The 17,500-nt window shown below is 38.3% G+C and overlaps 2 protein-coding genes across 2 annotated transcripts in view; one reads left to right on the forward strand and one right to left on the reverse strand.

Moving 5' to 3' along the window:
- LOC144981104 (uncharacterized) overlaps window positions 1-207 on the forward strand; it is an 11,862-nt gene extending 11,655 nt beyond the window's left edge. The window contains exon 4 of the transcript XR_013647010.1: window positions 1-207. This exon is cut by the window's left edge and continues 44 nt beyond it. The gene's annotated coding sequence lies outside the window, so the exon portion shown is untranslated.
- Window positions 208-13,260: 13,053 nt separating this feature from the next.
- LOC144981105 (stimulated by retinoic acid gene 6 protein-like) overlaps window positions 13,261-17,500 on the reverse strand; it is a 63,373-nt gene continuing 59,133 nt past the window's right edge. Inside the window, exon 19 of the mRNA XM_078929234.1 lies at window positions 13,261-13,711. Coding sequence (XP_078785360.1) covers window positions 13,373-13,711 — 339 coding nt within the window. The 3' untranslated portion in view covers window positions 13,261-13,372. The remainder of the gene's footprint in view (window positions 13,712-17,500) is intronic.

The following is a 17,500-nucleotide window of genomic DNA, read 5'->3' on the forward strand; positions in this document are numbered from 1 at the left end:
CAGTGGGGTACCTACTGTGTCTTCTATCCCCTTATACCTGTTTTCCAACATGCTTTCTGTCTTTGTCTTGGAATGAGATTACTTGGTTTTTTCCTGGCCCTGGTCGGAGTCCTAGCTGGGAGGGAAACAGTCAAATGCATAGTTATTGTTTTGGGAGATGATATTTTTTTCCTTTGTAAATCATCTCTCTGTTATGTTTTATTATATTTGTTGGGGGGGGGGGGGGGGGGTGAATTTAAAATAAATATGTATAAGATGAATAAGGTTTAATAGTAATATGCCTATTTGTTTTTATTGCTCATGGTGTAAATGCTGATCACAATCATGATCGTACAGGAAATTTTTGTCCTGAACTTTTAAAACAAATTTTTATTTCACATGATATTCAAAGGCCTTTGACCTAAGAAACCCTTACTATCTTATGCAATGTTAGTTATGTTATGATATGGTAAAGTTTTTGATATTTTGAAATCAGACCAACATACACAGAGAGAGAGAGAGAGAGAGAGAGAGAGAGAGAGAGAGAGAGAGAGAGAGAGAGAGAGAGAGAGAGAGAGAGAGAGAGAGAGAGAGAGAGAGAGAGAGAGAGAGAGAGAGAGGGAGAGAGAGAGAGGGAGGGAGAGAGAGAGAGAGGGAGGGAGAGAGGGAGAGAGAGAGAGTGTGTGTGTGTACACCAATATGCAGAGTGAATAAGCAATATGCCTTCAGATGATCCTTAAGTTAGTTTTGAACTTATGATAATTATATTTCTAGAATGCAACAATGCACAGAATTATACTTCGAGATTGTTAATTTTTGTTTCATTAATTGAATTATAAAAGTCAGATGATAAAGATGATTTTAAAACAAATTCTCACGCCAGTCTGCTGTATGCGACAATCTTTGTGTTTTTGATGCAAAAGTGTTGTACCATTTCGCAAATCTAGTTAATCGCCATACGTTCAAGTAAGTTTCACGTAATAAATTTGAATCAATACTCTTTTTTATGATACCCATTTTGTTTTTATATTTTATATTGTTTTTCTGATAGTATCTCTTCTTTGAAAACCCAATTTTTGGCTGGGTGGCGGGGTCTTTTGACCTTCCATGGGGGACATGAGGTTACTTGCTGTGTCTGATGGGGTTCCTGACCTCCCATAGTGGGAGGCTGGGTGGGGTTCCGACCTCCCAAAGTGGGCAGGGAGGTACTTACTGTGTCTTCTATCCCCCTGTACCTGCTTTTCAATTGTTTCCTGTCATTGTCTTGGAATGAGATTACTTGGTTTTGTCCTGATCCTTGCCGGAGTTCCATAGCTGGGAGGGATATAGTCGAATGTATAGTTATAGTTTTGGGAGATGATATTTTTTTTCCTTGTAAATCATCTCTCTGTTATGCATTGTATTATGTTCAGTTTACATATTATATTATAGGATTGGCAAACATTTGAGTGTATTCCTCTTAGTTGGGACCTGTGCTTTTGTCTGGATGAGACTTTTAGGTAATCTCAAACTAAGTACTTTGACAGTGTGCTCTTGGAATGGACATCTGTTTCCTATTTGAACCAATTCCCCTTTGTCTTACCTTTTCTTTTGTGCTTTAATTGTAATTATAGAACTTTTTACTATCCCATTTTCTTCCTTTTTACTGGCGCTGATATGACCTTGATGTGTTGCAAGCGCCGTAAAACCCTTAAAAACAAAAAAAAAAACAAACCATAGTGGGAGGGAGGCTCTTACTGCGTCTTCTATCCCCCGGGGCGGAGAATCTTCCGCCTAAATGGTGGTTTATCTTCGCCCATCGCCATCACTATTCCACCTTTTTTTCATTTTTTTTTTTATGAGTAAAAATGACTCACCACAACTACTACAACATCCTTGCTATCACTGCAACTACAACCACCAACACTACTATTACAACCACCACCACTACTACTACTACAACCACCACCACCACATCATCATCCCTATCACCACCACCACATCATCCTCCCTACCACTACTACTACAACCACCACCACATCATCATCCTTACCACCCCTACTACTACAACCACCACCCCATCATCATCCCTACGACCAGTACAACTACAACCACCACCACATCATCACCCCAACCAACACCATTACTACAACCACAATATGTTGCAACTACAATTTCAACATTTGAAATTCCTCCTTGCTGTATGTGGTGTCCGAATGCTGCGAGAGACATTATTTTGGATTTTGTATCTCAGTAAATTTTAATGGAATTCAAATTTATAGGTTATCGTCGCATGTATCTTTCCGCTCTGAAAAATGTCCTCCTTTTTTTGTGACCAGTTATTCTCACCAACCGACCCCCATATCGTTTTCAGTTGCGTCCTTGTCTTGATGGATTACTTGTTTATCTTGCTGAGAAGGAAGCAGTCAAATGTAGAGTATTGATTTACTAGGCGGGGTTCCTGACCTCCCATAGTGAGCAGGGAGGTATATACTGTGTCTTCTGTCCCCCTATGTCTGTTTTCCAAAATGCTTTCCTGGGTGGGGATCCTGACCTCCCATAGCGGGCAGGGAGGTACATACTGTGTCTTCTATCCCCTTATATCTGTTTTCCAACATGCTTTCTGCTTTTGTCTTGGAATGAGATTACTTGGTTTTTTCCTGGCCCTGGTTGGAGTCCTGGCTGGGAGGGAAACAGTCAAATGCATAGTTATTGTTTTGGGAGATGATATTTTTTCCTTGTAAATCATCTCTCTGTTATGTATTATTATTTTTATTTTGAATGTTTAATGTAAGCATTTGAGTGTGTTCCTCTTTGTTGGATTTTGTGCTTGTGTCTGGATGAGACTTGTAGGTGATTTCAAACTAAGTACATTGGTAGTGTGCTCTTGGAATCTACATCTGATCCTTATTTGTTCCCAGTTCCCCTTTGTCTTACTTTTTCTTGGGTGCTTTAATTGTAATTCTAGAACTTTTTACTATCCCATTTTCTTCCTTTTTACCGGCGCTGATATAACCTAAATGTGTTGCAAGCGCCGTAAAACCCTTAAAAACAAAAACAAAACAAACAAAATGCTTTCTGTCTTTGTCTTAGAATGAGATTACTTGGTTTTGTCCTGGCCCTGGCCGGAGTCTTGGCTGGGAGGGAAACAGTCAAATGCATAGTTATTGTTTTGGGAGATGATATTGTTTTCCTTGTAAATCATCTCTCTGTCATGTATTATTATATTTGTGTGTTATTTTGAATGTATAATGTAAGCACCTGAGTGTATTCCTCTTTGTTGGATATTGTGCTTGTGTCCGGATGAGACATATAGGTGATCTCAAACTAAGTACATTGGTGGTATGCTCTTGGAATCTACATCTGTTCCCTATTTGTTCCCAGTTCCCTTTGTCTTACTTTCTCTTGTGTGCTTTAATTGTAATTCTAGAACCTTTTACTATCCCATTTTCTTCCTTTTTACTGGCGCTGATATAACCTAAATGTGTTGCAAGCGCCGTAAAACCCTTAAAAACAAAAACAAATTTTGGGAGGTGATAATTTTCTCTCTTATAAATCATTTCTTTGCTATGTCCTGATATTTATTTTTATTTTTGGAACATATCTTGTAAACATTTGAGTGTGCTCCTCTCAGAAGGATCTTGTGCTGTTGTCTGGATGAGACTTTTGGGTAATTTCAAACTAAGTACATTGGAATCTAGATCTGTTCCCTGTTTCAACCAATTCTTCTTTGTCTTCCTTTTCAGTGATCTCAAACTAAGTACACTGTTGGTGTGGTCTTGGAATCTACATCTGTTCCCGATTTGAACCATTCCCCTTTATCTTTCTTTTTCTTGTGTGCTTTCAATTTTAAATTTATGTTGTTTTTTTTTACTATCCTATTTTCTTCCTTTTTACCGGCGCGGAATGACCTAAATATGTCTCAAGCGCCGCCGAACCCTTAAATTAAAAAAAACAAACAAACCGAATAAGCAAAAGTTAATTAATAAAATGATGGTGAAAACATATTTTATTAAAGTATAATAACAGAAAATGAAGTGAGTAGAAAAGTGCAAGAAGACATAAAGAATAAAAATTTCGCGGCGACGGGGGCTCGAACCCACGGCCTTACTGATACGACAATTCCGCCTAGCCGTGAGACGGACGCTATGCTGTCGACGACATCCACCACTCAAAAAAAAAAAAAAAACAAAAAAAAAAAAAAACAAAAAAACAACAAAAACAAACAGCAACCAAGAAACAAACAAACAAAAAAAAGTTGTTTCAAACGTCAATTCTGGGTCTCCCTCTCCCGACTTCTTGAGGTCATGGATTCCTGCGAAGCCATTATGATACACGATGGCTTCGGTTCAAGTTAAAGACACACAAACTATTCCACGTAGTTGGTTTACAAGCCAGCAGCCAAATGCTAAAACTATTCACAACACAAACACAATAATATAACATAGAGACATTGAGCAAGCTCCGATATTATTGTGCTTGAATAATATTAACTTAGAAAAGTGAGTGGAGAGTGGAGAGCAGACAGGCACTTTGTAAAAGTATAATATTTATTTTTCATTAATTTTTACGTTTTTTTCTCTCTCGTCGTGTTCTTTGCCAAATTATATTATACATCTTTAAGATACTGCTTGCTGTACCCCCCCATACATACTCACTCGCATCTTCGTGTCAGATGTCATTACTGTTATCGTTATCTAACCTTGCACGTTTGCTGTTTTATTGTCTGCCATAAATTCTCTCTCTCCCCCCCCCCCCCCCCTTTCCAGCCTTAATCCCACGACTTAAGACGCCGACTTCAATTTACAATATTATAACAAGCAAAGCAAATGTTTTGTAGGGTACTGGGAAGAATGAGAGAGAGAGAGAGAGAGAGAGAGAGAGAGAGAGAGAGAGAGAGAGAGAGAGAGAGAGTGCAGACCTACCAACCAGGACGAATCATTCGTAAAACTACGAGCATTTTGGCTCAAACTGCAAAACAACTAAGGCATATTTCATTCATTGGAACTCGTTGGAAGAGAAAGTTGAACGCCAAAACACCTGGGCGGGGGTCTTTTTTCCTCCCACGGTGCACAGGGATAAATAACAATATGAAATTGAATGTAAGCTTCAATTTAATATACGAAAACAGATAGAATGGACGTTTCGGGTTTCCCATTTATCAACAAACACTACAGTCGAATGAGATAATTCGTCTGTAGTGTTTCATTCCTCCTGTTTTGTTGATAAAGGGGAAACCCGAAACGTCCATTTTATATTTTTTTTTTCGTATATTAAATTGAAGCTTACATTCAATTTCACATTGTTATTTATTTCTTCGAGCTTCGAGCAGCACAGGGAGGTCTCTTGTTTTGTCTTCTATCCGCCTATATCTGATTTCCAATTACTTTCTGTCCTTGTACTGAAATGATATTACTTAGTTTTGCCAGGGCCTAGCCGGAGTCCATGTCTTAAAGGGAAACAGTTAAATGTATAGAATTTGTTTCGGGAGATATTTTTTCCCATTACACAGTGGGCAGTATAAAACTATGTGTAACCAAGAGCGTTTATAGTCTAGTTAATACAGTTTAGTGAGAATTACACGTAAATGTGGATGGCAAAAAGCAATAACAAAGACCAGAGTGACGTCATCTTCGTTATATCTATAATTATAATGTATGTTATAGTGCTACACTACTTTGCCCAACTATGTGTGCGAATCTTTCAAATTTCAAGTTGGCAGATGGGAGAGATGGAGAACGGGGGGGGGGGGGGGGGGGGGGGTGGGGGGGGGGGGGGGGGAAAGGGTTGATGATGGATTATTTCGTTTGCAGTTCTAATTTTTTTTTTTCTGGCTTTTTTCCATTTTAAATAATGGATTTGTTCAGTTATTGTCTTCGAGCTAGAGGAAAAAGGAAGAATCACAGAAAGGCAGAAAAGAAAAAAAAAACGATTTTAAGGAAGGAAGAAAAAAAAGCTAAGAAGAAATAACCGAATAATTATCATCATGTTAGATGTATGTATGTGTATCAATGTGTGTGGTGTGTTGTATGTGTGTGTAGGATTATGTCGGTGTGCGACAGTTAGAGATACGCACACACGCCACACACACACACACACACACACACACACACACAGACGCGCACACACACATATATGAGGGGTTACCAGTCTGGTGGATTTATCATTTTGCGAGGGACGATATTTATCATCATCATCATCATCATCATCATCATCATCATCATCATCATCACTACCATCATCATCATCAACAGGAGCAGCGGCGTCATCATCATCGTCGTCGTCGTCATCATCATTCCTATCATTATTTATCATCACATCATCATCATCATCATCACCACCATCATCACCACCATCATCATCATCACCATCATCATCATCATCATCATCATCATCATCATCATCATCATCATCATCATCATCATCATCATCATCATCATCATCACAATCAGCATCATCACCATCATCATCATCATCATCATCATCATCATCATCATCATCATCATCATCATCATCATCATTCATCACCACCACCATCATCATCATCATCATCATCATCATCATCATCATCATCATCATCATCATCATCATCATCGTCATCATCATCATCATCATCGTCATCACCATCATCATCACCATCATCATCATCATCATCATCATCATCATCAGCAGCAGCAGCAGCAGCAGCAGCGTCGTCAACATTATCGTCGTCATCATCATTCCTATCATTATTTATCATCATCATCATCATCATCATCCTCATCATCACGGTCGTCCTTCATCTCATCAACACTATCGGCATCTTAGTAAAAATTCATGCCTTTTTCCCAGTAAAAATTTTTTAATGAGCTTTATATAGCGTAATATCCACTAAATATGTTCAAAGCGCTTTACAAGAGGTCCCTGGCCAACAGCAACATTTAACACTTAGTACGGGGCATGACGCAATGTTAGGCGATTTTACAATTTGTTCGGAAAGAGACAACGCTGTTAACGGACATGTACTCATTTTACACCGGAGTAGGGTGAGAGAATATGAGTAAAGAGCCTTCTCCAAGGACTCAACTATGCGCCGAGCGAGGATCGAACCCAGGACCTTCCGATCCAAAATCGAGTGTCATACCACTAGACCACATCGCCACAAATGAATTATATTAAAATTAAATACAAACAGGATTCTCTACATTGAAACATTTGACAAAAGACAAATTTTGCGGCAAATTTTAATAAAATGTTATATCTACATAAAAATATAATTTAATGTGAAATTGAATGTAAGCTTCAATTTAATATGCGAAAACAGATAAAATTGACGTTTCGGGTTTCCCCGTTATCAACAAAACAGGATGCATGAAACACTACAGACAAATGAGATTTAATTTTAATTGAGCTTTATATAGGGCAATATCCACTAAATGTGCTTAAAGCGCTTTACAAGATATTGCTGTTAAGATGAAAATATCAATCTTCGAATCATGTAAAATACATAGTGGTGGTGTACATACAGGAATGTTTTGAAAATAATATCACACAAGGATATAACAACACTGGCCTGTGTAATAAAGTAAATAACACCCAATATAACTCACACGTGTATACATATTAACAGGTCTGACAACCGAATACAACTATGGGCTTGATTTAACATACATTGTGGTAATGGGAAAACATTTTGCGCTGATTTTGAGAGTATCTTATCACACTAATGGGACCATAAATTATATCAATCAATTTGGGTTATCATTCTTGTTTGTTTTTGTTTCGTTTTAGGGGTTTTAGGACTCACTCACACCGGAGACTTGACTCCGCCGATCCGGTGTATGTACCACGCGAGAATGATTCTACCAAAAAAAAAAAAAAATCACTCTAGAGTTAAATTGGCGTACGCGAGACCGACTCTATAGTGTGCCTCGCGTACGCTAATTTATCTCTAGTCTTTTTTTTTTTTGGTAGAGTCATTCTCGCGTGGTACACCGGCACTGCGGTCCTACTCTGCCGTCTTCCGGAAAAAGACGTCGGGCACCCAGATAAAGTAACTCGGACAAAATACTGAGAATGAAGAAAAGAGCCGCAAGACCTACCCATAAAACTAAGCATGTAAAATTATACAGTCTTATCCATAAAAAACCCCCCACAAAAACTTGAGCTTTTTATATTAGCACTCTATCCACTAAACGTGCTCAAAGCGCTTTACAAATGGTCCCTGAACAACAGCAACACTTAAATGTAGGAGTTTTCAAGATTTTTTTAAAAAGAAGTTTTCATGATCACTGAAATTATGTCTTGGAGGGGGGTTCTGGGAAAGGGGTCACGAAATTTTTTTTTAAATGATGGCTAGTTTTAGCAGTTAGTTTTGGCTTCATGAGAATGTGATTATCAGATTTCGTTCGTTACTGGCTGGGATGATGATGATAATAATAATAATAATAATAATAATAATAATAATAATAATAATAATAATAATAATAATAATAATAATAATAATAATAATAATAATAATAATAATTCCCAGGGGCGGTTGGTCACATTGTATTTAAGGCGGCACAAATCCGAAATACAGAATCAAATTTTATTGGTCTAGTTAATTTAACTTAATTTGACCTACTTTGTATATATATATGTGTGTGTGTGTGTGTGTGTGTGTGTGTGTGTGTGTGTGTGTGTGTGTGTGGAGGGGGGTATTGCAATTGTTTGCATATGTGCGTGTATTTGTGTGTGCGTGTATGTGTGTGTGTGTGTGTGTTAGAATATTAACGAGACGTACTCACAAAAGAGCATCAATTATCTTGGACAAAACTTGTCTGTTAACTTTCACCTGTTCATTACGACTCACAGACGCAGCATATCCTGTTTCCAACTGATTTCTTATGTCTACAACGTTGAAAAGTTTATATTTAACAGCATCTGTGACATGGCTATTTGATTCAGAATGTTTCTTCAGTGTCTGAGAGATGTGCGCAATATCACTGAATCCTCCTGTTGTCCGTTATAGCATACATCACCAAAACTCAAGCAATAAAAACAATGAAGCGTTTTACGGCTTTCACTGGCAGTAAGCCATTCAACATTTTAAAAATAATCATTATTAAATCGGCGCTGTCTCCTCGGTGTGTTAGAAACTAAGTTAAAATTCACTGGTTTGTGTGGACCTAAATCTTTCACCACTATTTTCTCTTGAGGGGATAAGTGTCGGAATCGATTTTCAATTAAAAAATCAACATGATTCATGATTGGTTACAAATTACAGAAGTAACTTTTTAAAATAAATGATTCAAGATAAAGACAGGTAGGTTTCATAAACAATGACAACAGCGATAATACATTTTCTCTGAATACTTACGGTATGACACACAACTTTAGAATAAGTGAATTTAAAAATCCACATTAAAATCCAAACGCAAAGCACTTGTTAACTTCACACACAATCAGCGACATCTTTATAATTATACTATTATTAGACAATGCACACAATACAAGTTGAGTAGGGATCGTTGGGAGTGTGCGGGGATGAAGGACTCCGTGGGGTCAGGGATTTTTATTTATAGTACCATTGGGCTCTTCTCGGTGCATACTTTGTTTACTGTTCTTTTTGATATTTAATATATATTTAAGCAAAACCAACAATGATAAAATATATATTTATTGCCATTCTCTTCATCCGTATATCTAAGTGAAGCAAAGCCTCTTCTTTCAGTGATAAAACTGATATGGTTTTAATTTATCCCAAGTAGGACCTCAGGGCGTGCATCGCTAGATTGGCCGTCTTGGCCTAATTATTTTAGCAGTGAAAGACAATAGTTAGTTGGGGAGGGAGGGTGGAGGGAGATTGGGGAGTGGTAACTAACTTTCTTCAAGGTACAACAGAGTATAGGATAAGGACAGGACGGCCAAACGAAGACTGGCTCATATAAACAAAACAAAAAACTTCCCCACCACACCACACCCTCCGCTCATTGTCACCCCACGCAGGCAACGGGGGAAAGATGAAACGTGCCGATTTGACGCTACCTTCGCGAGCGACGCACGAGTCATCAAATATTAAATTTAAAACAAAAAGCAGTATGTGCTAAATTTTTAATTTTATCAAAATTTTAAAATTGAAGTTTTTTGTTTGGTTGACATGCTAATCTACGGAAAATATAGGGCGGCACAAAACAACTTCGCTCTATTGACCGACCTCCAGTGATAATTCCCTTCATTCATCCCATAGGGGAAATTTGTCTCTACGGTCCATTCCTAGGGAAGACTGGAATAATCCAGGCGTCAGCCGCAGTGCAGCGCCGCAAATTGAGCTAGGACGAGGTCACTTGCTCAAGACCTCACAGCGCAGCGGTGGGTGATCGAACTCGGTACCTTTCGGGTACGAAGCAAAGACCGCACCGCTGAGCCACGCTGCCCCCTGTGTTCATTATGAAAAAAAAACAAAAACTTGATAACACTGGAGAAAGATTTTTTTAAAATAATATGAAAAGATGCATTATATATTACAGAGCCAGACAAGAAAGTTTCTCTTCAGAGCCACGAGGTGCAATAGAGTTTATAGCAAAGGGGGGTGAGTGCGATTAATTAAGTGGGATGGGTGGTGTTTGGTGGAAAAGAGGTTACATCAAGAACCGAGGCAAAGGATCGCTTGGACAAAGAAACGACAGTAGTATGGTGCGAGAATCGCTGGAACCGTTGAAAGGTTGTAAGAAGAGAGAACCGCCAACGGTTCTCCACTTTGGAACCGGTCCCCGGTTCTCAGATAAACAACCGGGGGACCGGTCCTCAGCGCGGCACTACAATAGAGTGTTATCGTGTTTTATATGGTGTATGAGGACAATAGCACTTGCTTGCCACTCTTTAGATGGTACGCTAGCTAGCCAATCGCAAAGTACTTTCCGCCAGGTATAACAGATAGACCAAGCTACCCAATCACTGCTGGGTCAACAACAAGAGGATCAGAAAAAGAATGACTGCATATAATTGAGCTTTATATAGCGCAATACCCACTAAAATGTGCTCAAAGCGCTTTACAAGGGGTCCCTGGACAACAGCAACATTTACCACGTAGGACGGGACATGACGCCTGTTAGGCGATATTACAATTTTTCGGACAAAGACAACGCTGTTAACGGCCAGGTACTCATTTTACACCTGAGTACGGTGAGAGAATGTGAGTAAAAAGCCTTTTCCAAGGACTCAATTATGCGCCGAGCGCGAGGCTCGAACCCAGGACATTCCGATCCGAAAGCGAGTGTCATACCACTAGACCACATAGCCGCATTGATTAATTATTTTTTTTTCAACAAACACGGCTATCGATACCCTCTCAGTGCTAGAAAAACAAGGGGAAAAAAAGAAGAAACACAAGGTAAAAAATCATTATCAAAACTCAGCATTCCTTGACAGTGGATCGAACACAAGACCACCTGATTACATACAATGAATTTTCAGCATCAAATTAACGTGATCTTTGTGGGAATTTGAGTATACTATGTGATGATGATGAGGAGCAGGATGATGATGATGATGATGATGATGATGATGATGATGATGATGATGATGATGATGATGATAGAACTCTATTGTCTATAAATATAGCAATTTGTCATTAAGTTATACGTGTTATAAAATTACATGGTAGCGATAAGGTGAACACGATGATGATGATGATGGTGGTGGTGGTGGTGGTGGTGGTGATGATGATGATGATGATGATGATGGTGATGATGATGATGATGATGATGATGATGATGGTGGTGATGGTGATGGCGGTGGTAATGGAAATGGTAGTGGTAGCGGAAGTGATGGTAGGGTTATTGGTGGTGACAGCAAGCACAAATCTAAAATAGGCACTTGAGGTAGTAGCGCATGTGCACAATATCATCGTGTAAAATATCCTCAACAAAAAAGGCCAATAAATAGATATAAAAAAATTAAGTACCATTCCAGACTTTACATTGGGCATTTTCTCGGATCGGGTAGATGGGTTCTGCTCAAGGCGGACGGTTTATGCCCAAGGCTGTAGATAGTGTCCTTTAGCACCAACATGTCCAGATTGCCGAAGTTAATTCTTGTTTCTTTAGTGTTAACTGTTAACTCACTCAACCCTTACACCGACTATATCCGTAGTTTACTCGGGTTACTTTTACAACATTTTTCTGAGGCCAATTATAGGCGTAGTATCAATGCTAATGTTTTTAGTTTTATTTTGTATGTAAATGATAGTTGAATAAAAATATCTATATAAATGCTCATTTTTAATACATATTTTTCCAATTTTGAAAAGTAGCAAAAATCTATAGGATTGAGTGAGTTAAAGCTATATGAAATAATACAATACTATCTTGCCAAAGTAAGTGAAAAAGTGCCAGAAGACGGATGAGAATAAAACGTATGCGTTCCCGAGAATCGAACAAAACACAGAACGTTACAGATACAGCATCCTTTTAAAAAATTGAGGTTTTAGATAGCGCAATATCCACTAAACGTTACAAGGGGTCCCTGACCAACAGCAACATGTAACGTGTAGAACGAGACATGACGCCTATTGGGCAACATTACAATTTTTTCCGACATAAACAACGCTGTCAACGGCCAGGTACTCATTTTACACATGAGTACGGTGAGAAAATGTGAGTAAAAAGCCTTTTCCAAGGACTCAACTATGCACCAAGCGAGGCTAGAACCCAGGACCTTCCGATCCGAAAGCGAGTGTCATACCACTAGACCACATAGCCGCTCTTAGACTTAAGAGAGCATTCTATGCAATACGTCATCCATCGCCAAACCAGCCGGATTCAGGGGTTCCAATCTCGTCACCGCAAACGTTTTAATTCTTTGTGTTGTCTTCCGGCCCGTCCTCTACTTTTAACAATTCGTGATATTTTCAACATTAGTGCCAGCTCATCACATTTTTCAGAATTAATGTTTGCAATCAAGACAATCAATCTGACAAAAACACACTTTCCATCAGAATGTAACAGATCCAGCCACCCGATCACTACTTAACGGGGTCAGCAAAAGATTAAATTAATTACAGACTGCACTGAGAAAAATCCAAAACATGGAAAGAGCGACCTTCACTGGATGGATTCCTCAGGTTTTGCTCTGTCAAAGATAATCCACAAAACCTTATCTTCACGAAATCAATATTGACTTCAAACAGTATCATTTTATACATGAATATATATATATATATATATATATATATATATATATATATATATATATATATATATATATATATATATATATATATATATGTTATATAAGGTCACTCACGTAATTTGTGCCGATACAATTGTTTAATTTATCCGGATAAATGTCGACTGATGAAATGGAGGACATAAAAACAATTGTATCGGCAAAAAATAAGTGAGTGACTTTATATATATAACATTTTATGTAAGAGAATCTCTATCACATTCGTCTACACTTGACTATCATGCTTTTTCGATTTGAAAAACCGCCCCCGTTTCTTCCTCTTGTCTCCATCTTTTGCCTCCACTTCCTCATCCGACCGATCTGCATTGTGACAACTTCCGTTCTGCCCGTGATCACCTATAACTGAAAGTCGATGATGGTGCGAACTGTTGTTTTCTTTGGCAAGCTTTTTAGCTTCCAGTTCCGCCTGTTTGGCTTTTTCCTTTTCCATTTCCATCTTGACCAGATCGAACTCTGAGATGGGCAAGTCGCTGATAGGAATTCGTATTCCTTCTTTCCTCGCTTTCCGCAAGGCTTGGATGTATCCTTTCCTGTAAATACGCACCTGAACAGAACGAAAAAGATACGATTAATACTCACTTATATATTATAAGTACACGATATGTATGAGATTTATCCGACGCATATATATATATATATATATATATATATATATATATATATATATATATATATATATATATATATATATGTGTGTGTGTGTGTGTGTGTGTGTGTGTGTGTGTGTAGGTCTGACATCCGAACGCAATTGGATTCAATAGTCTGATGTCACGTCACCCAGCAACGGCGAGCAGCGTGGTTCTAAACAAAGGAATTCGATATTTTTTATTCTTCATGCAGGCTAGAACTTTTCATGTGTCATGTGATCAAAATGTATAAAAGTCAAAACATGATCATATTTTATAATGTTTTTCTCCTCTGGATACACTTCTATGCTCGTCTGAGAAATATTTCATGAGCGCGTTCGCCGTTGTTCCGATAGTTTAGAGTCAGTTACTAAGTTACAATGCGTCATTACGAGGGAAGTGACGTCATGACTGTTGAAGCCAATTATGTGCCTGTTTGTTGTAATGGACAATATTTTGCGTCATATTTTGAGATTTACATTACAACAATGAGCCCATAATGAATTGGGCAATAGGACCTGCAAATAAATGCACGTCGGACCCACATCATCAGATACATTTTGCACGAAATATCGAACAAGTTACAAAAAAAATGGCGAATGGTATTTTAAAATGCTAATAAATGGTACTTTAAAAAGGCCAACACGACTGACCCAGGTATCACTTTTTCTGCTAAAATACATTTGATTAACAAGCATATCACTTGCGCATAAAACTGAGCAAATGAATCGCAGCCGATATGTTACAGTGAATGACATAATCAGTCGGATAGTGGTAAAGGTTTGAACTGAGATATTGCCAAGTTTTGTTAAAGGCTCCATACACGCACGGTTTTGATAGGCGTTCGAACCACGATCAGGCAAACCGGGGTGAAAACGCAATGTGTGTGGCCAAATACCTGGCCGATAAACCTAGGGACGGTCCATCGCTCATAAAGCCCGCTTTGCTTAATATTTTTCGAGGCGATCGGCGATCGGGGGCGTTGCAGTATAAAAAATTGGACAATTTTTTCCGAATTTCCGCTGTTTTCGCGTCCGATTCGTGATCAGCGTCGAATTTACAATAGGTTTGATACCAAGAACTATGTTTTTACTCCAAAAATTGATGAAATTAGAAATAAATTTTAATTAATATTGAGGCTATGTGGCCGACAGAACAGTGCCCCTCCCTGTTTTGTGATGCACCAAGTGGTATGACTCTCGCTTTCGGATCGGAAGATTCGGGTTTCGAGACCCGCTCTGAGTGGCGCAGAGTTGAGTCCTTGGAAAAGGCTCTTTACTCCCATTCTCTCACCGTACTCAGGTGTAAAACGAGTACATGGCCGTTCGTTGTCTTTGTTGGGAAAAAATGTCACATCGCCTGACAGGCGTCATGTCTCGTCTTTCAAGTTTAATATTTCTGTTGCGTTGGGACCCCTTGTAAAGCGCTTTGAGCACGTGGATATTGCGCCAAATAAATGCTGTGTTATTATTTTTTTTTAAATAATATTTTTATAAATGTTGCGCCAGGAAGAGGTAGATGGCAAAAGTTACGTTCTTGATCATCGTAAAATTTATAAAGGTTTCATACAAAATAAAAAATAGTTTTCATAATTTTCAATGTGATGATATAATAATATGCCGGTTCTTTTTTTTTTTTTTTTTTCCTCACCCGTTGACGCGACATGACGGTCGACCTTGACACATACATTTGGGATTGGCAGATGCCAAAAAGCCTTGACTACGGGATGACAGGGTGGGCATTGTAACCTTGAATTATAATCTACAAACAACGCCCCCCCCCCCCAAAAAAAAAAAAAAAAAAAAAAAAGAAAAAGAAAAGAGCTGCGTGCGTGTGTGTGGTGGTGGTGGTGGTGGGGGGGGGGGGGCTGCGAATGCAAGTAGTCCCGAGGAGTACCCGTTTAACCTGCCACGCCACGGGAGCACTGTCGATTTGTTTTACAAATAATAATAATAATAATAATAATAATAATAATAATAATAATAATAATAATAATAATAATAATAATAATAATAATAATAATATAATAATAATAATAATAATAATAATAATAATAATAATAAATCTTTATTGTCCACAAAATGGAAAAATGTCCGTGGTTTACATCGCTTTTAAACTTAAATCGGATTGCAAATGTATTGATGTTATGCGTAGTTGAAAAATACTCACGACATCTCCATCGGGGTATAACATATTAACACACAAAATTGCAAACTCGAATGTTCATAGTCTGATTGATATAACTTAGTGATAAGTTAATTATAAAAATGGCTGTCTAAAAGCAATAACAACGGGTTGACTAACGTCAAATTCATTCCTCTATTGATGCTCTGTGTTAAATTAAAATACTCACAAAGTCCGCCAGCCAGAAATATCACTCCAGCCCAAAAATCTACATGGAGCCTTGAACTTTATAGTCTGATATATTTTAATGAGAACTAAATGGGTGTCTCAAAACAATAAAAATGAGATGAGTGACGTCAATTTGGTTCCTTCTATAAATATCCAAGAACTTAACTCACTCCATCCGCTCTCTCTCCTCCTTCAATACATATGAATCTATTCTCTCATCACTTTTTGTGCGTCTATGCATGTGGTCTTGTGAAATGACACTCGCATTTGGATCGGACGGTACTGGATTCGAGTCCCGCTCTGAGTGGCGCATAATTGAGTCCTTGGAAAAGGCTCTTTACTCGCATTCTCTCACCTTGTTCACTGTTAAAATGAGTACTTCGCTGTTTACAGCGTCGTCTCTGTCGGGAAACAATTGCAATATCGCTTAGCAGTCATGTCTCGTCTAACATGTTTTTATGTTGGCCAAAGACCCTTATAAAGTGATTTGAGCACCTTTATTGAATATAGCGGTATATATAGCGTAAGTAAATCTCTCTCTCTCTCTCTCTCTCTCTCTCTCTCTCTCTCTCTCTCTCTCTCTCTTATAGCTATTGCTACATATGATGCGAATATCTTGGACGGTTATTGATGCTATGAGTTTAGGTAAAATGCTCACAACATCCACCAGTCGGAAATAACGTACCGTCACACAAAACTACGAGTAACCTTGAACGTGAAAAGTCTGATTGATATAATTTAGTGAGAACTAATTACCAAAATGACTGCCTTAATACAATAACAAAGAGTGGAATGATATCAATTTCGTTCCTTCAACAGTCTAATTGATATAATTTAGTGAGAAGTAATCATTATTGTGCGCAAGACGAAAGATAGAATAACAGACAGTAACTGGGATCGGTTCTGTCGGCCACATAATTAATATTAATTAATATTTATTTCTAATTTCACCAATTTTTGGAGTAAACACACAGTTCTTAGTATCAAACCTATTGTAAATTTGACGCTGATCACGAATCCGACGTGAAAACAGCGAAAATCCGAAAAAAAATTGTCCACTTTTTTATACTGCCACGCCCCCGATCGCCGATCGCCTCAAAAAAATATCTCCCCGTATGTGGGCAAAAATCATCTGCGATAAACGCAGGGATCGGGTCACAGCGATAGGTCATCCGTCCTGCTATCAGCGGATGTCGGCGTCTATGGGGGGCTTTAGAAGGTCAATTTTTTATCAAAAATGAGTTCTTGTCATAAATGATTAAATCAACCCTTTTTGTACAGCTACAGGATGTATCAAAGCTTAATTTCACTTCTAAATATTGTTTACAGCGAGTCAAGTTGAAAAAGTGTGAAAT

This window comes from Berghia stephanieae, chromosome 10 (genome assembly GCF_034508935.2).
Source record: "Berghia stephanieae isolate SIO BIC M18660-M18661 chromosome 10, UCSD_Bste_1.3, whole genome shotgun sequence".
Lineage (NCBI taxonomy): Eukaryota > Metazoa > Mollusca > Gastropoda > Nudibranchia > Aeolidiidae > Berghia > Berghia stephanieae.